We start from the raw sequence: 19,932 nt of genomic DNA, 5'->3' as shown, positions 1-19,932 counted from the left end.
TCACCCACCCCTGACACCTCCCGGCACGGAAACGGGCAAGGCACGGCGCAGCGCCCACCGCACCTCCCCCTCGCCCCCGTCCGCGGAGCTGCCGCCTGTGCACCTGCCGGGTGGGCCGGGGGCGGGGAACGCCCCACGGCTCGGGGGCGGCGCTTGGCACGCCGGGAGCCGTAGTCCGCCCCGCCGCGTTGGGCGCCGGGAGTTGTAGTCTCCGCCGGCCCGCTCCCGGCGGAACGTGGGGGCGGGCTCCAGCGGCTCCATTTTGCGCCCATTGGAGGGGCTGCGAGGCCGTCCCGCGGCCCCGGCGGCGGCACCAGCGCCAGGCAGGGCGCCAGCCGCTGCCCGCGCCGCTCCCCCGCCCGCGCCCTGACCGCCGCGCCTCGCCTCCTCCCGCCCTTTCCTTCTCTTCTCTCCTCTCCCCTCCCGCCGCCACCGGCACTGCCATCGCTACCGGGGTGGGGCCCGCGCCCGCTCCCCCCCGCGCCGCCCGGCCCCCGCCGCCGCCGGCCGCGGGCTGAGCGCGTCTCCCGGGGGCGAGGCCCCGTCCCTCCGCGGCGGCGGCTCCATGGTGCCCGCCGCCCCCCCCCGCCCCGCAGCAACAGGCAGGACGAGGAGGAAGCGGCCCCCGGGGGTCCCCACCGCCCCGCCGCCTGCCTGAGCAGCGCCGCCGCCGCAGCGGGAGCGACCGAGCGGGCGGGGGGCGCCCGCGGGCCGCCGGCGATGGCGAACCAGCTGGTGATCCTCAACGTCTACGACATGGTGAGCGCCCGGCCAGGGGCCCGCCGCGGCGGGCAGGCCCGGCCCGGGGCCGTTGGCGGCAGCGCGGCCCCGCGCCTGTGGCGGCGGGCGCGGTCGGGGGTCCCAGCCCCCTCCCGGGAGGGCCGCAGGGGCCTGCGGCGCGGAGCGTCCGGCGGGAGGGGGGCGAGGACGGCGGGGAAACTTTTCCTGCCCTTGCCCTGCCTGTCCCCGCCTGAGCTGGCTCCGTGGGGCAGTGGAGCTGGGGAGATAAGGCCCCGGGGGCGGGGGGCGATGGTGTGCGGAGGTGTGCCGGTTGTTAGAGAGCTCTTGTGATCCCCAGCCAAAGTTTGCAGCGCTGCGGGCCGGGTCTGTCAGTGACAGGTTGGTTCCGTCCCCGTCGCAGGGGAAACTTTTCCCCTGCCCCAGCTGTGGATGAGCAGCGAGACGTGAATGTCCCCGAGCTGCTCGTCATCCCCCTTACAGCCCCCAGGGCTCAGCAGGGGGGAGGCCCAGCCTTTCCTGCTCCTGAAAACCATAAAAGTGGCTGTTTTTTCAGCAGGACGGTAGTGAGGGATGACTGCTGTCTCTATAGAGATGAGAGGTTTTTTAGCGCTGTGTCAGTAATGTGTTTTTTCTAGACCAGAATTTTTGAACAGGTTCGGTATGAATGCAACTCGGTGGAAATAAGGGAATTGCTCCAGCTCGATTTGCAGTCCTATGAGCTCACCTTCCTTCTCTCTGAGTAATCTTTCTGTGACACCTACAGCAACTGTTGTATTGTCTTCTGTTCAGCTGGAAGCTGCTCAAATGCCATGGTAACAAATGAGGTCTAAGTACCTGCATAGAACAGGAGGTGCGGATAAGTAATATTAAGAAAATATTATCCGTTAATGCGTTTCAATCGCTGGAAATTAGAACAAGTAGCAGTAGTTCTCTGACCACGTTTTGAGTCTGCTGATAGAGGGAGGGACAGTAAGATTGACAACTAGGTTCAGGTAACATTGTTTGTGTTACTTAGCTTATTTTGGACAGGCTTTCCTACCACCACCACCGTTTCAAAGCAAACTCTTGGTGTTTTCAAAGGAAAAAGGTGTATAGCGTAGAGTACTGCTGGCAGAGAGAAAATGCAGCTTGTTTGCTTGGGAATACTCAGGCTCTAATGCCAGAATGTTTAATGGCAATCAATAGGGAGCTCTCTGGCTTGAAATTAAAATTATATATGCGATTATATGAACTAGCCTGATTTATTTTCTTTCACGCTAATACTTATCGTAGAAATCAATGTCCCCGTCAAAGGATTCCTTCCCCTGTCCCCCAGGTGTCCGAGTTCTGTCTCAGTGAATATAACCGGTTACTTCTACTGTGTTTTTCCCTCATTATAGAGAATAAGGGGAGACTGGAGACAGGAGGAGTCTACTCACTGTAATTTTTTCTGAGAGAGGGGAGGAAAAAATGTGGTCTTTGCTCACCTGGTTGAGCTCATACATGATGCTGATATGACAAAATGTCAGTGTGCACCTTATTTATACTAAACATAAGGAGGGAAAGATGCTCTGTCACATGCATATGTATGCCTTCTCTGGACTACAGTTAAAAAATATACGTTGGAGAAGCTCTTTCAGCATGAAGAGATGGTTTTACATATATTAACTATAAATATTTGTACAGAGAAAGAAGTAGGACTTCAGTTTCGGGACTCTTACATAAGAAGGTATCTTTGAAGTCAAGGCTTGACGCACTTCTGACTCACTAAGATGGAAGACCCAGCGTTCTCACAAAGACTTGTTTAGCTGTGCGAAGTGTCACCTGGGCCCAGTTCACAGGCAGGCTGTGAAAACTAACAGAATGGACTGTCCCCTGTGTAAGTGCCTGCCTGGAAAGAATCACAGAATCACACAGAATCACAGAATGGTTGGGTTTGGAAGGGACCTCTGGAGATCCTTTAGTCCAACCCCCTGCCAAAGCAGGTTCCCCTAGAGCACACTGCACAGGGTCATGTCCAGGCAGGTTTTGAATATCTCCAGAGAAGGAGACTCCACAACCTCCCTGGGCAGCCTGTTCCAGTGCTCTGTCACCCTCAAAGTAAAGATGCCATGGCCTCTGTGCGAAACTGTTCTCGCTATGATGATGGCATTGGTGTGATGTGACTTCAGCACACCTTTTCTTTTTCTCTTGTGATAGTCTACTCTTTCATTCACGTGGTTCTTCTTCATTACTTACTCCTTAGATTTCCTTCCTGCAACCCATATCCTCCTGTCTTTTTCCTCAGAGTTGAATTACTGTGACCAGTTTTACTCCAGCCATTCTAGGAAGGCTGATAGTTGACAGGAGAGAGGGGAAAAAAAGCAACAGGAAGGTTGTGCTCATAAAAACTAGTGTCATACTTTTCCTGAAGACATGTTGGAGCATGATAGTTGTCCTGTTGTGATTAATGGGGCTCTGCCTACATCAAGAAGTAGCATAGCCTCTAAAGCCACCATCTGCTGAAGGAACTTACGCACCAAAAGAAGGGAGCAAGCACATTTATTTGCAGATGTTTGGTCACATGTAGGGGTGGCTTTTTGTGCACTGGTCTGCAGTTGTGGTATTTGTTGAAGCTGTACATCACCACAAATTATACATAGTGTAAACTGAGACCGCTAAGCAGAATATTTCTATATCCTGCTTCAGCTGTGTTTGTTGTTCTGTAACGATGTCTGCATTATTTGAGCATTAGAGAAACAGTTTTCCTTTAAACTGGAAAGAAAAACTGAGGTTCCCACGGTGTCTGAAAGACACTGTCAATCTACCTACCTCCAGCATCGAACTCTTCCACTAAGCGATGTCTCAGTCCATTTTAAACTTGTTTGAAGCAGGAGCTTAAACTAAAGCCTTGCTTTCATGTTGCGTAGCAGTTACATTACTGCATGTAGACAGCCTGCTGAAATCAATGATATTGCGTTGTTCGGGGACACTAAGAGTCGGGGGGAGAAGGGAACAGACTTTCATAGTAGCTATTTTGAAGTTCTGTTTATGCATCAAATTGTGCCAACTGTGTGTGGAGGCATTAGCAGGTTTACTGTTTGCTTCTGACATTTTGTGTCACTTGGAGGGAGGTTTGGGGTTTGTTGTAGTTTAGAATGGGATTGGGGTTTTTGTTTCTCTTTTGGAAAAAGAGACCACCGTTAGTCACCTGGTTGACAAAATCAACACTACTGTAATTGCAACGGTCGTATGAACAGCTTTATTTTAACCCGAGTTCTAACTGTAGCTTCATTTCCCAGACAGCTGCTTAGGTATGCAGGGGAATACTAGGTGACCTTGCTACTGTTGAAACTGCTTACAGGACTGAGTCACTTGGTTTTGCAGCATATACCCTTCCATTGTCCTTAGCGCTTGAAAAAGCAAAAATCTTTGATAAAACCAAAGGGCGAGGAGGGGTGCGTGTGTTGTACAAGAAAGCGGCCTTTCAGGTACTGGTAACTTTACAGAGGGAGAGAAGCTTAAGGGCATATTTACGTGCTGCAGTTCATGCCTTTGAAAATCTTTTATGATTATTAAAAGGGTAGGGTGAAGACTTTGATATATTGTGTTTTGAGAACCAGAGTACTTTACAGTTGCATTTTAACTAACTGCTATTTTTAGGAGTCTAGCTTTTTTGTGCCCAAAGTAGCATCCTATTTTTTCCCTTGTTAAATAAGGCTTTAACAGTCTAAAGTATTAACATAAATGAAAGCTCTGAAGAAAGTAATGAAGATACTTTTTAAGCACTGGGATTAGTCTTTTTCTTTCATTTCAGTGACATGACTTTATTGGGGCACATAGAAAAACGCTGCTTTGATATTTTCGTTCCGATAGTTGCATCAAACATGAATTCCAGTTTTACAAGACTGACTTATTGCACGATATTGAGGATATGGGATTGTGCTGCTTCTATGCATTCTACTATGGCTAAATTCATATCAAGACTAAAGGGAGGGAATCCAGTTTGTGTAATGGAAGCAACGATGAAGCTTTTTGGGATCAGTTTGGGATTCCAGAACTTATGGCGTGTTGCTGAACCAACGAGCTATATAGATGTCATTTAATTTACAAGCTTTGTTTTGTGAGTTGTATATAATCTTTTCAGCTGTAGCCAAATTCAGCATACTTTAAGTTGCATTTGTCCTGTATTTCCTTCTTCAGTGAGATAAGGCATTTTGTTCAATGAGAGAATGTGACTAACCTTCCAATAGCTGATCCAGATTAAGTAATAATTAGATATAATTACTGTTCCTAGGGGGAAAGTAATTCTGCCTTATTGAAATTCTTTTGTCTTCAATTAACCTACTCTGTTCTTACTGGAAATATTAAGCGAAGTGCCAGCTTGCTTTAGGCACGTCTTCCAAAGCTGCCAGCATTTGTTTCATTTGCCACCCGTGCTCAGTTTTTGTAGCCTAGTGAGCCCCGTGTGTTTAGGTGGCACCAGTAAGGAGCAGTGCATACTTGAATAGCACTGGACTTGCTGGGCGCCTTGTTAGGGCAGCTTTCCATCCTGTTTGTCTGCTTCTGTACGGATTGATGAGGAGGGCTGGTGACCCACTTTTCTGTCCTCTCCCTATACCTTGCGTTAGGTTTCACGGGGTTGTGGGAGGAGAGGAGCGTGAATAATTTTTTTCTCCTGCCTAGTAGTGAACTGGGCTTTATTACTTCTCCTGCTTATGGGATATCTTGTGTAATTTTTGTTCCATTTTCAGAAAGCAGTGATAACTTTGCTTGGCACTAACAGATCTGATGCGTATGTGATATGTAGGTTATTTGGAATTTAGAGGCCAGACCCAGAGCTTTCTGGCCAAATGGGTGTCCAGGAGAGGAACGACTAGAGCACCAGGGACCCTGTCTAGCTCAGTTCTTGATGAGGTTCGTTTGGATACACCTTCTCATTAGGCAAACATACTTTCTTCCTGTGCTGACAAACTGTCATGTTGAATGTGCCCACGGTTTTGGCTATAAATATAAGCCTAAAACTATTTTGAAGTGGTCATCTGGTAACGTGTGGGATAGGACTGGCTTCAGAACTGAAACAGGTTTATGTTGAAGTAGCTCTTCCATTTTCCTGGGGGCTTTAATTTCACTTCAATGAACACAAACCACTTTTTTATGCTCACAAACATGGTAAGTTAGTTGAGTAGTCTTAACATCATTCTCCTTCCTTCTCCTCTTCTTGTGTTCTCCCTGTTCTGTGTCTTTCTATACAGAGTAAATCTAACCCAGTATATTTCTGGATGTAGCTTGATCATACGGACTAGCTCTCTGCTCTTTTCGGGGGGAGGAAGGAGAGAACTGCTAAGCCCTTTAAATAGACTAAGGTGATGATTTAGTATAGTCACCCATACCCCACTAGCTAACAGCAATGCATTGGCAAAGCCAGAAATTAAAGCAAAGGGTGAAGTTTAGTCTTAAGCAGAATTTATCCACAGATCTCAATAAACCTTAACTTTAAATAAATGTAAGTAGTAAAATTTGTCTTCTGTTAATTCATGTTGACAAGATTTCCCACAACTGGCTTGTCTATAGAAGAGAACATGAAATCCTCAGCATCTTGTTAGTGAGATAGTCATTTGTGTCCTGTGCCTGCTAGCACAATTGTGAATTTTAGGTTGGAAAAATCATGTGCTGATGTTTGGCAACGGCTGGTTACTGACTTTGGGGGGCCATTTATTTTAGGTTTGACAATACTTAGAATAAGGATGACTGTGAAAGCCAGATATGTCCATATCTTACTCCTGAAAATTTGTAACTTTTCGCCTGACTTGCTCTTTTTGCCATTTAACTTGTAGCTTCTCAGTCCAAAGTTTAGTGTATCATTTTTATTGGGAGAAAACTAGCTTCCAGAAATGCACGTTGTACGCCATAATGTTTGTAATGGCCCTGTAAATTATGCACTAACTCCAGCTAGCGCATCTTAACATGTGTGACACCTGTAACCTCTATGTTTTTGTCATCTGTTGTGCTGTTTTAATAGTGACTTCACATCAGAAAGCACTTATGTCAACAAGTTGTGTAAAGAAAATAGCTTCTTTTTCTTCCTGTTTGCTAAACAAACGTTAATTTGCTGGGGGTGCTACCTCAGTCTCTATCCTGCCTGCCAGCTGACTTTTTGAAGTCTGCTTTGTAGAAGTTCGGGGCGGTGCCCTTTGGGGCCAGACAACCTGGGAGGAAATATCCCACTACTGCAGTAATTGACAAAATAATGTTTTCCTTGTATTTTTCAGAGGTTTTTCTTCCTGGCCAATTTTAGTTTTAAGGACACAGAATCACAGAATCACAGAATGTTAGGGATTGGAAGGGACCTCGAAAGATCATCTAGTCCAATCCCCCTGCCGGGGCAGGATTGCCTAGACCATATCACACAGGAACGCGTCCAGGCGGGTTTTGAATGTCTCCAGAGGAGACTCCACAACCTCTCTGGGCAGCCTGTTCCAGTGTTCAGTCACCCTTACAGTAAAGAAGTTTTTCCTCAAATTTAAGTGGAACCTCCTGTGCTCCAGCTTGCACCCATTGCCCCTTGTCCTGTCAAGGGATGTCACTGAGAAGAGCCTGGCTCCATCCTCTTGACACTTGCCCTTTACATATTTATAAACATTAATGAGGTCACCCCTCAGTCTCCTCTTCTCTAAGCTAAAGAGACCCAGCTCCCTCAGCCTCTCCTCATAAGGGAGATGTTCCACTCCCTTAATCATCTTCGTGGCTCTGCGCTGGACTCTCTCTAGCAGTTCCCTGTCCTTGAACTGAGGGGCCCAGAACTGGACACAATACTCCAGATGCGGCCTCACCAGGGCAGAGTAGAGGGGGAGGAGAACCTCTCTCGACCTGCTGACCACACCCCTTCTAATACACGCCAGGATGCCATTGGCCTTCTTGGCCACAAGGGCACACTGCTGGCTCATGGTCATCCTGTTGTCCACTAGGACCCCCAGGTCCCTTTCCCCTACGCTGGTCTCCAACAGGTCTGTCCCCAACTTGTACTGGTACATGGGGTTGTTCTTGCCCAGATGCAGGACTCTACACTTGCCCTTGTTATATTTCATTAAATTTCTCCCCGCCCAACTCTCCAGCCTGTCCAGGTCTCTCTGAATGGCTGCGCAGCCTTCCGGCACATCAGCCACTCCTCCCAGTTTTGTGTCATCAGCGAACTTGCTGACAGTGCACTCTAATCCCTCATCCAAGTCATTAATGAATATATTGAATAGAACTGGTCCCAGAACCGACCCTTGCGGGACTCCGCTAGACACAGACCTCCAACTGGACTCTGTCCCGCTGACCACTACTCTCTGGCTTCTTTCCTTCAGCCAGTTCACAATCCACCTCACTACCCGATCATCCAGACCACACTTCCCCAGTTTAGCTGCGAGGATGCTGTGGGAGACCGTGTCAAACGCTTTACTGAAATCGAGATAGACCACATCCACAGCTTTACCATCATCTATCCACCGGGTAACATCCTCATAAAAGGCTATAAAGTTGGTTGAGCAAGACTTCCCCTTGGTGAAGCCATGCTGAGTGCCCCTAATGATCCCCCTATCCTTGATGTGCCTAGAGACAGCACCAAGAACAAACTGCTCCATCACCTTTCCAGGGATGGAGGTGAGGCTGACTGGTCTATAGTTACCCACTGAGGCTTTTTTTTTTTTAAGCCTCTGTTTGAGGTTCCTTTTTAAATTATGTGTCACTTGAAAATTTTTACTGCTTAGAGACTGATATTTTGAGGGTGGTGACGTAGCCAAGGAAAGACAGTAATTTTGAGGTTTTTCCCTTTCTAGAACTCTGCATCTTTAATGTCTTGAGGGTAATAGCTCCTGATAGGCACTCACTGCTGCTGCTGCTTTTGAAAAAGAAAAGAGAAAGCACTAAAGGAAGGGTTTTTCCTTTTTGTTTTTTTTCCTTTTTTCTTAAATTATCACTTCCTGGTTTCCTTTTGAAACTCAGCTATTATTTGTTGCCTACAATAGAAGTGGTATATTGGAAACAGGCATTAGACCTATGCAAAAGACTTACACCTAATGTATGGAGACACACAGGTGAAGAGCTTGGAGAGAGCTTAGTCTGTTGTATGGTGACCACCAATTGAGTATTCAAAGACAAAATATACTAAGGTAATTTCAGTGCATCTTACATATCTCTGAGTGTGTCTCGTGCTCATCTGGTCATAAGCAAAAGTGTGGTCATTGCTATAAGTGACACCTGGTGTGTGTATATTACAGTCCTACATTCTGATGTTTTTCAAAAAATGCTTCTGCAAAGTTGCTGCAGTTGGTTCTAGAATGTGTTCCACCTAATGGAAAACTTTACAACCTGTAACTTGCTGACAAATCAAAAGTTGATCTGGATTTCTCCCAGGTACAGTCTCCTTGGTTGACAGACATTGACAGCACTAAAACACTGGAGCATAACCTAATGGAATTAATTGACTGTGTACAGTTAGGGAATTTTAACGACATGTTCTGTTCCCATAAAATGTGCAGTTTCACTTTGTGGTAAGGTTTTATGCTTTGGATGTGGGGGACAAATACATGTCAGTCTGCTATCGGAAGACAAATCTGTATTGGAAACTAACTAGATCTTTTTTGTTCTCTCCTTTCCTTTTAGTATTGGATGAATGAATATACTTCTTCCCTTGGAATTGGAGTGTTCCATTCGGGTATAGAGGTGTATGGCCGAGGTATGTACAAGAAAAACATAACTTGCTCTTTGTTCTTGTAATGCTGTTAAAAATTTTTTTTCAGGTAGTGAGAGAAGTCTGGCTTCTGAAACCTGTTCATCAGTTTTCTCTTAAAGTTCTCACTGCCTCTGGAAAAAACCTTGGATATGAATAATCCGGTAGTCATCTTGCATTCTTGCATAAAGCTGTGCAGCTATGAAAAAGTGTGCCATTTATTCAGCTAGGCATAGAAATCTTTATTTTAGGTTTTGAAATACCTGTTGTTAAAACAAATGTATACTTCATGTAAGCATGGTTGAATCATGTTTCCTCAGTATTCTGCCAGCACTTAGTGCGAGGAGTTAATTTTTGACTACAGAAACAAGTCTGTTGCAGGTAAGCACCTAAAAGTGCATGATGCTCAGGAAAAACTGTCTGTTCCTTATTGGTAGGTTGGTTTATTTTAAAGAGACAGTTTCACAAAAGATACACTTGTGATAAATACAGCAATATATTCCGATTTTGCTAAATAGGCTGTACTTTGGGGATGCAGCCTCCTGATCTGTTCAGGCCACTTTGAATCCCTGTTGCTGCCAGAAGGTGTTTCTGAGCGTGCAGTAGCACAGGCTCAGGTCTGAGGTGTTCCTGCCTAGCAGTACAGTGATGCTCTGACGTGATGGTGTTGGTAAAAGTAGTCCATTTAAAGAAGAAAAATCTACTTCAGTTCCTTTTTTGGAATGTGTTTGGAGCTGAGGGGAAGCAGCAAAAGGTGTGGCATGCGATCCAAGCCCATGTTGCGCAAAGTTATGTTAAGCTAGAGATGTTTCGGCTACTATAATGGTCACATTGTAACTGGGTTTGAACGTGTTATCAAAGCAACAAATTGGCAAAATACAATGCTCATTGTTAAAACTTTCTTGCGTTTCTTTTAATCCAAACCAGAAAGACCTGGCTCGTAATAGTGCTGTGCCTGAAACCCAGTTCCTGAGCTGTGCCAAATACATGTGCCTCCCTTCCTGTTCATATTATAACAGCTTTCTCATATAGCAGGTCATTCCCCTGCTAGAACAATGACTTGCATTTTTCAAAGTACATCAAACTTTATTTATTAACCTGTTGTAAAAAAGATTATCCACAAAACTGAATGCTAGACTTGGATGATGTGTTACGAGTTTTGAGGAAAGGAAGCATGAAGTCATGCCTAAAGCTTTTTATTGCACTCTGGGTGTGGCATGCTGTGTTATCTTACAGACGCAGAAGGAAGCTAAAGCACACCGTGATGTTTTCATGTACCGTAAGAGTTTATGCCAGCAGATGCTACATGCAGACTTCAGATGCATGCACTGATTTACTTTCTTGTTATAGTAAAGAACTCAGGACAGTTGAATCTTGTAAATCAAGAAATTAAAAACCTATTAGGCCACTGCTTGCTGCCACACTTACAGCTGGTAGTGCACACTGAATAGAAGAGCCATCAGACCTTTGAGGATGCAGTACTTTGAATCCCTAATCTATAAACATGTAAGTGGACTTTTAAAGACAAGCATGTATAAAGAACGTTGGTAGCATTTACAATTTAACTTGTAAATCCTCACTTATACGATGAAAACAATATATACTTACTGTGAAGTTATTCAAGTTAAACCTGTACACTGATGTAGGAAATTTTCTGTCAGTTTTTACTCAGGTTGACTAGTAACTAACAAAACTATTCATTTCCAGCTCCTTGCATTTGTTACCCACGAAAATAAGATGTCTGGTTTCTAGCTTTAGATCCTTGTGAAGTGTTCTTCCAGTCAGTGAGGTCTGCTGTTCTTTCCTGTCGTTGTATGCTGTTTTTGTTAAATCTGAGCATTCTCTTTCAGAATTTGCCTATGGTGGTCATCCATACCCTTTTTCTGGAATATTTGAAATTTCACCAGGAAATGCTCCTGAGCTAGGAGAAACATTTAAATTTAAGTAAGAATGATACCTATTTTCTTGCTTTTGAGAAGGCATATTAAAAAGACAACTTGTTGCATTTCTTTTTGAGGATAGATGTGTTGAATGACACCACAGGATTTCTGACTTTCTGAGAAATTATTGTGTTTACGTGGAAATGAAAGATGGGACAGAGGTGATGAGACAGTGAAACGTCTACAGCAAAGAACATTATTTTTAGCATACCATTAAATTCCTTAAATGTGTACAAATTGTGTGTACTTAATGGCTAGCTCTTGTTACTCATACAGTATATACAACAGGGTAACTTATTGAAGGTAGTGAGATTTTTATTCAAAGAAAAAGCTGAAAAATGTTGCTCTTCAGGGTTTCCCCATGTCTCTTTTCCACTTTCTCAGTGTGATTGCCTTGACCCTTCCCTGCATTACAAGCTCTTATCTGTTCTCAGCTGTCTCTTGGAAACAATAGCCTTTGGAAAGGAGGGGGAAATTGCATCCAGTGTTTGTCAGAGTTAAGTTGCAAAGAACTTAAGTAAGCTGCAGGTAGACAATCAGCAAGGAAGTAATCTCTCATGATAAAGATGAAAGTGGTGCTGTAAAATGGAATAGAACGAATCTGTGTTATTCTAGGAGGGCAGAAAGATCTCCCCAGCGACACTGGGGTGATTTTTGAGCAATGTATGAACAGTAATCCACCTATATCATGGAAGCCTGATCACCTACTCTCTCTTTTTCTCTTCTAGAGAGGCTGTGGTTCTAGGCAGTACTGACTTTATGGAAGATGACGTAGAAAAAATAGTAGAAGAGCTTGGAAAAGAATTCAAAGGAAATGCTTATCACCTAATGCACAAAAACTGCAATCACTTTTCTTCAGCTTTATCTGAGGTAAACAAACATGGAGGTCTATAGAAAGGTGCTTCCCAGGTGGCTATAGAGCATCACCTTCTTTCTGTCTTTTGGAATGTTTGGCCTAATTTCCAACTTCCTATCTCTGTTGCCTTGGGCAAATGTCACCGCTTTTCAGATTTTATTTGTGCTTATGTGCAAAGCACAAGATTTTGCTGCCAACAGTGCTAAATATTCTTGTCATACAGTTTGTGTTTGAGCAGGGGTGCATTCCTAATAGAGGGACCTAGTAAATAAAGCATTAACAGGATTTCAAAATCATTTCAGGTGCTTTGGAGATCACTACTGAAGATCGAACCACGTGTTGCTTTTATCAATATTTCCCCACAGAGCCATCACACTGAAAATAACTTTTAGAATTATGACGTATTGTTAAAGGATAACAAAGGCATTGAAGTTTCACAGACAATGTTAATCTTCTGCTTGAGAGGCTTTTGTCAAGTTACTGCTCTGCCAGCACCTGTGTCCTGCTCAAGTAGAAAGCTGAGTGGTCGTGCAAAGTATCTGACTATGGAGTTGAATGGGCTTTGCTTTTTCCCCTCAGCTTTATTTTACCGTGATCGGTTTGCCAATATGGTTGAACGCCTGATCACTCATGTGTGTATCAACACAAGGGAAAGGGTCAGGAACAAGTAACCCGGGACAAAGAGGGCAATGGCAGTTGTGATTTTTATCAGTAGTTGGCAATCTGTGCTTGTCAGAATTTATTCTAACATTTCATTGAAGCACTCCAAAAAACAGATGGCTATTTTTTGCCATGGTGAACTTCCATAAAATGTAATTGTTCTTTTTTTCAAAACAGTTAATGGCACATGGATTATATAGCCTGTGTTTTGTGTAGACTGTTTGATCTTCCAGTGGTACTGGAAAATTTTATTGTGGTGATGATTCATGTGCAACACTGGTACAAGTAAGTAGGGTGAGACACTGACAAAGCCGCAGTTGGCATGAAATCTGGCCTATATGGCCAGGTTTTTGCCATACTCTTCGACCGCATGGTCATGTTGTTTCTATTTTATGTCTTATCCTATTTAGTTCAAATTGACTGTAAAAACAGGGATATAATTACAAGTTAAATGCTGCTTAGTTACAGCAGAGTAATGCTTCCATTAGCTATGATTTTCTCCAGATTTGCACTGGAGTTAAGTAATACCAGAAGTGAATATGGAAGTAGTTAAGTAAAATAGCTCACTCCTTGAATAGTGACAACAAAACCATTTAATGACTGATGTACAGTAAAAACAAGTATTTGATGCAGCTTTATATATTTTTGAGGAGTTGAAACCAGCTCTGCATTGTATAGCTTCTCTTGTTCCAGTGAACCAAAGTCTGTGTGTGCTTGGCCTTTGTGCTGTAAGATAGTGACGTCTTGTGCAAAGTCATCAGAGGCCATTCCAGTAAACAGCCTCAGCTGTACGCATAACTCCACGTAACTGTAATATTGGCACTGTCTTCTTGACTGCTTGATTTCAGGGTGCTCTTTTGTAATAGTGAGATTTCTCCTGCACTTTCTGAGGAATTAGTGGTGAATAGAAAGCATACCTTAACTCTTTTCTGTGCCTTTTATAGAAGGTATTCAAAAAGCGTGAGGGGGTTAGGCTTTTCAGGACTTCTAGGAAAAGCGTAGAACCGTGTGTCAAACTCTCACAGTGGAAAACAAGTCTCCTTGTGTGACTTGGGATGCTGCTTTTCCTGATGGAGAAAGTTTCTTAGTGCACCTAATTTGAGTGCTTCTTGATTGGCGTTTGTGATACGTAAATCGTAAGGCTGCTGCAGCATTTGGTTTTTATGTACAGTGCTGTAATTTTGTCACTGCTGAATCTTAGAAGACAAATTAATCCTTTCTTTTCCCTTCCCATCTAGATTCTGTGTGGGAAAGAGATTCCACGATGGGTGAATCGCCTTGCCTACTTCAGCTCTTGTATACCCTTTCTCCAGAGCTGTCTGCCAAAGGAGTGGCTAACTCCTGCAGCCCTCCAGTCTAGCGTGAGCCAGGAGCTACACGAGGAGCTGGAGGAAGCTGAGGATGCAGCAGCATCAGCTTCCTTGGCAAGCTCAGCATCTGGGTCTAGAACTGGTCGCCACACCAAATTTTAAGTCCTCCTCCAAAGTATCAAAACGGTTTGAAATACTTCAGTTTAATCTTTCCAGCAATCGACTTCCTGACAGAACATGAGAGCTGACTCTAGAACGTTGTTTTTATATGCAAAAAAGGCTCTCAGCAATCCCTGTTTCAGCTCAGGATTATTTATGTAGTGAAAAGAATTGCTGGGAGAAAAGGGAAGGATTTTGTGTGAAGCCACCCTTTTCATTTTCACCTCTTTGGTAGACTTAGATTAACTTAACATCTTGTATAAAGCAGAACTTAAATTATTTGTTTACAGTATTGTGTACTGCTGTTTACAAGTCCTGTAAGGACTCCTGCCACCATGGAAGAAGAGAGAATTTGAGTTTGCTTTAACTCTTGGTATAACTCAAAAGCAGCGGTATGATGCCCTGGATGAACTGTCCCCTTTGTTTTCAAGATTTAAGGCAGGTGAACGTTAAATTTCTAAGAAATGCCAGAAATGGCTGAATACTATATATGTGAACAGGGTACTGTGTACTTAAAGTGGCTGATGTAAACAGGTAGATTCCAGGATGTAGGGAGACTGGTTTTGTCTAAGATCTGTTACTAGAAGTATGACCTCTACATTAATGAAACTGTGGATTTTTGCACATGTGAAGGGAAATTTCTATCTCATTACAATGCACATTGATGTCCTCCTTTTTTTTTTTTTTTTTTCAAACTCAGCAATGTAGTTTGCATCCCATCTTCTGTGTGTATTTAAAGTCTGCTTCAGCCAGGATTTAGACACGTGAGTATCATCTGTTAGAAGCATCAACAAATTTTTCACAGTTTGCTTTACTTGATTTCAAACTTGTGTATAGAAGTTAGTACTTGTATTCTTCTTTTGTTTCATATAGTTTGGAATAGTGTAATACAAGCCATTTATGGTTGGGGAATGGCCTTGCTTTCTGCTGCAGCTTTTGCTTCATTTCAGTTTGTAAACACTCGTGTCCTTTTTTTTGAGCTATAAATTACTGCCCAGTTGTGCATATCCGCACAAATTATAGCGAAATCCTAATTTATTTCCCCACAGTCTCTATCTGTGGCATTAACTTTCTTGTCAGATGTAATGAAGAAAAACCTGAAAATTGCTTATGCACCTGCGTGTTTACACGGCAGAACCCACTAATCTGCACATGTAATTATATCTGAAGCTAAGAGATATTATTTTCTAAAACACAGAAGTATGTTTGCTGGTAGATTATAATTAGAGCTAAATTATAATTAGTGATCAGAATATATAATGGAATGCCTTATTCTTGTTCACATACCAAGAGAATTAATGGTTCTTCCAGTCATTAGTGTAAATTAGTGAGGTTCTATTGTGCACAGAAGGATACAGTAGCACAAACATGAGGGAGGTGAGCTTGTGTATTTTGTAAGACTTGCTGCCTTAAACTAACAAAAACCATACCATCCGTAAACTGATCAGCTCACAAAGAAGTGTGCATTTACTAGAAGTATAAAAGATTCTTACAAGCTTTATTTTCAGTCTGTTGCTGGGTTTAGTTTTTCCATTAAGTGAAATACTTACTCTACAGTTTCTGCTGTTTAAAAGGAAAAAAGTCCTCTTAGGAGGCAAGAATGCTTCATGTTGTGAACACTCCTAGCCATGGGTAGTCAGTGCCGTTGAACCCTACAGCAAGGTGCAGCAGGCTGTATCATAGTAAGAATTCTTATGATTGCCAGCTCCAGTTCACGTTGGAAACAAGCAGAAGTTTTTCTGCTAGCAGTCGGGTCGAATCCTTTGTCAGACAGTCTTTTAAGTTTTCACTCATCTTGTGTGATGCAGTGTAGGTACAGAGAGATGCTCAGTTCTGGGGGAAAAATAAAGTGAGACTCTAGAAAGAGTGGGATGATAGTAGAAGTCTCTTCATCTGTAGTTTGGTACGTGTTTTAATAACCTCTTCTACCAAGTGGGAAATGATTAAGACTGACAAGTCTACCAGTAACTACGTTCTCTGGTCTCCAGAAGCTGGGCATACTGACTCTCCCTGTTGAGTGCTTTTTCACTTGAATCTCTGAATTTGAGTTCTCCTTTCTTTTTTTTCCTGTAGTGAAAATGAATGTGGTGGTCTCCAGTCAACTCCCAAGCGTTACAGAACTGAATCTCACACTACTTACAGCTAAGGCAACAGGCCACAGACAGGTTATTTTGTCTCTGCTGTGCAGCTGTGGTAGTAATGTGACTAAGTCTCGTGGCCAAGGCAGGTCCTTTATTTCAGCTCAGGGTTGAGGCCACTGATCTAGCAATGTACTGTAGCTTTTCCTAGGTTTTAGGAAAAATAAATAGAATGAATTTTCATCGCTACCTAACTTTTATGTACAAAAATCAGCTTTTTAGGCTTCTGATATATCCAGAGCGCTAGGTCACACATCTCTACACCTTCATTAACACACACAACTACAGCATGTACAATGCAAGAACGTGACAGATCACAGCACAGTTTTTATTTAGAAGTAAAACTAAGACTATTTTTTATAAAGCAGACTGGAAAGTTTGTAACAAAAACATCCATTTTATTGGTAGCTGTACAGGTGAAAATACTGTCTTATGCTCCCTTTTTTTTTTTTTCTTTTTTGTCTCAAAACCATCCATTGTAAATCCTGTGAGGAAACTGACACCTGAACCCTGAAGGCTGTTGGGTATTGTATCAAAGCAAGCAGTACGGTAACTTCAGTCACGTGCTGCCCACTCAGCCTCTGCTGGATGCCTCCCAGAAGTCACCCTGCCAGTGGTTACTCAGATTTGTTAGCAATAGAGCAAGTTACCTTTCACCAGCATTACTGCCAAGCAGGGATTACTTTAGTCTACTAATGACCACACTGTGCTAGGACTAGAACACTCCAAAATGCTGTGAGAAAGCTGGACACCTGTGGAGTCTTTTCCATCAAAACGGGTTGAAAAATATCACTACTTCAGGGTTCTGCTCTGTTTACTTTCTCATTCTTGTTTCATTTTCTGTAAGATAGTACTTTTGATACATATTATATTCTTTAACTCAAAGTCATTTTATTTAAATGCCATTTTCTGTTCAGCAAGCCAAAAAAATCCAATGTACTGTCAGTGTGCACCAGTAACTTCAGAGTGGCTTGGTAAAAAACATAGTTGCATTACTTCTAAAATTTGCAATGCAATTCTGATCACTATTGATACATGATAATTTTCACTGTTGGAAGTTGGTTACAAGCTGAATCATCACTGATGCATTTTTTGTAAACTTGTATTCAAGTTTACTGTGCTACATAGTATTTGTATAAAATTCAAAGAATTTTGACTTTTGTTACCTGTACATGGCAACAAGTTGTCTAGCATTTGAAACTTAAATCCATCAGTTTATTAAAAATACTTTTATAAAAAAAGACAGTTGGCTGTGTGTGTTATTCCTCTGGTACGTACAGCTTGTTTTGTCAGTGCAACCCAAGCGGATCTTTGGTTTTGAAAGATGCTTTCAAAGGATAGTAAAAGGATAGTGCACATGTTTTAGCATAGATAACGTCTCTGCACAGTCGGGGCACTGATAAATCGGAGCACTCTCCTGTGGCTATCCCAGCTGGTGCTGCCCTGCGCCTCTTGCCCCCCAGCTGGGAAGGGGATGTGTTTTGCTATGCTTTGCATGCTGAGCCTGTCATCTCCGTGTGCACTGCTCATGAAGATGGGCTAGGACATCACTTGCTGGAGAAGCTGCCAAGACAGAGGTGTCTTCCCTTTTTCGACTGCTATGGGCCCCTAATCACTAGCAAAGCTGCAAGAGAGAGTTTGAGGAACTCATATCCTCTTGAAAGGAAACTTACCAACTTTGACAGAGTTCATTGATTAAAACTCTGTGAATTCCAGATAAATTCACTTGTGGTATCCAATGGCCAAGAGTGCCTATCTGCTCCTAGGAAGGCAATCAATACAAAATATATATATTGCATTGTTTGTTAATAGGTGAGTAGCTGAGTTTAACTGAACTCTTCTCGAAGAAAACAGAAAAGTCTCAAGTGAAATTTCTAAAACAGTTTCTTCAGGCATGCAGGGTTTATGTTGCAAATCTGTCATCGGAACAGCTTCTCAATAGGCAAAGATTTTTTATGGCTAAAGGCGCCTTAGTCATATTACTCCACCTAAATAAATACTTTCTTTCACAGTGCTTCATATAATGCAATGAATTAACATTGCATTTAAGTTAAATAAACTTTTCAATGTAACAACTTGTCAGGGAAGCCCATGGCATTGCTTTGAGAAAGCAGCTGTACTCCACCAGTAACTCTTAATTCCTACTGGTCTAGAGTAGGAAGCCCATATTTTTCACATGATCTGGTCCAATAAAATTAGCCTATCTCAAACTAAACTAGGATCTAACCGTAAATAAATGCAAGGTTCCTGCACTGGCGCAGTTTTAGCTTGCTTTGGGGGTGGCAGAGGGCTACATCTGTCTCTGGGTCTCCTTAGAGAGAGACTTTACTCACACCAGCCTGGCTCCCCATCCCTGTCCATCTCTGAACAGCAGCCCAGGACAAGCAGAGCTAAGGTAACACCACTCCTTTCAGAGGTGGAAGATGGGTGGCCAGTAGTTCTCATACTCTTTTCAAAGCGGTGTGTCAATCCTGTAGCCCTGGAAGCAGAAAGCCCGCTGTGCTTGCTGATTACCTGCTGGGCTGCTTCCAGCCTGTGCGGGTGTGTGTAAGGAGAGGAACCACTGTGAGTGTCTTCTGAATGCAGCCAACGAACCTGAAAGAGAGGGGCTTCACGTGCACCCCACGAGGGCTGTTCAACCTACGCTCGTGGGTTTCAACTCTTAAGATTTCCTTTCAGGGAGCCTTTTTTACCTCTTTAACCCCTTTCGCCTTTACACAGCCTGAAAAAAGGTGCCCGAATACTGGACTTCAAGAAGGCACGACTGTTGCTGAACCGTTCCTGCAAGGGCTCACCAGAGCTTGGGAGGAGGGTTAGGAAGGGGTTCAAGACAACTCAGACGAGAAAAGTCTTTCCTGCAGCCATGATGCTGGCCTCTTCTTCTGCCCCAGGTGACTGCGGGGCAGCAGCGTGCGGGGTTCAACCACACCTTTTGTGGGATTCAGGTCTGGTCCCAGCATGGCTGATGGTGGCCAGTATGGGTCGTCCTTTATAGTAACATAAATGACGTGAATCAGACCCCCCCGCCAAACAGGGCACAGGCAAGTTTTTATCAGGCTCTAGTGAAACATGGCAAACCTCCACTGCCAGCAAGGGACGGCGGGGAGGAGGAGGAAATCCTCTGTTCCCAGTGAGCACCTGAGTGACGCGGCGAGTGAGGTTTCGGCTGACTCCCTCACCTTTCCCAGGTCTGAACAGTCATTAGGGTTAGCTCAAGCAAAGCTGGGCTTTCCTCCCAGAATAACAATAAAGCCCCATTAAACCCACCTAATGACAACACAAATCATGTGGAACAGAAAATGGCTTGTGTTCCCTACTCGGGCTGCTGAGGCTTGTGAGTTTTGTTCTGGTTTTCCCATTCCTAATTTGCCTGTGGGAAATGCTGCCTCCCTCTAGCCCTCCCAGCGCAGGCACACAACAGCCGCTTGTTTTTTGCCTGGAAGGAATTGCTGAGCCT

General features: G+C 43.7%; 1 protein-coding gene across 3 annotated transcripts; it reads left to right on the top strand.

Annotated features, from left to right (window-relative positions):
- The first annotated feature begins 504 nt into the window (after nucleotides 1-504).
- On the top strand, nucleotides 505-17,718 carry DESI2 (desumoylating isopeptidase 2). 3 transcript variants are annotated; one of them, XM_068408004.1, is made up of 6 exons: nucleotides 505-759; nucleotides 9,346-9,418; nucleotides 11,263-11,356; nucleotides 12,081-12,222; nucleotides 14,107-14,364; nucleotides 15,038-17,718. In XM_068408004.1, the coding sequence occupies exons 1-5, from the start codon at nucleotides 721-723 to the stop codon at nucleotides 14,338-14,340; spliced, it is 582 nt and encodes a 193-aa protein (XP_068264105.1). In that variant the 5' UTR covers nucleotides 505-720; the 3' UTR covers nucleotides 14,341-14,364; nucleotides 15,038-17,718. The 3 variants fall into 3 exon arrangements, 2 of the variants coding, with proteins under 2 accessions (XP_068264105.1, XP_068264096.1); XR_011048779.1 differs by having other exon boundaries at nucleotides 507-759; nucleotides 14,107-15,101; nucleotides 16,411-17,718; XM_068407995.1 differs by having other exon boundaries at nucleotides 507-759; nucleotides 14,107-17,718.
- Nucleotides 17,719-19,932: the final 2,214 nt, after the last annotated feature.

Source organism: Nyctibius grandis, chromosome 1, assembly GCF_013368605.1.
Source record: "Nyctibius grandis isolate bNycGra1 chromosome 1, bNycGra1.pri, whole genome shotgun sequence".
NCBI lineage: Eukaryota > Metazoa > Chordata > Aves > Nyctibiiformes > Nyctibiidae > Nyctibius > Nyctibius grandis.
The sequence above is the reverse complement of the archived record's forward strand: the minus strand, read 5'-3'. Positions and strand labels throughout refer to the sequence as shown.

Excerpts from the sequence above, each read along its gene's own strand:
- DESI2 (XM_068408004.1), top strand. The coding sequence starts at position 721 with ATGGCGAACCAGCTGGTGATCCTCAACGTCTACGACATG. Across the intron at positions 9,419-11,262 it reads TATAGAGGTGTATGGCCGAG|AATTTGCCTATGGTGGTCAT; the intron begins GTATGTACAAGA and ends ATTCTCTTTCAG. Across the intron at positions 11,357-12,080 it reads GGAGAAACATTTAAATTTAA|AGAGGCTGTGGTTCTAGGCA; the intron begins GTAAGAATGATA and ends TTTCTCTTCTAG.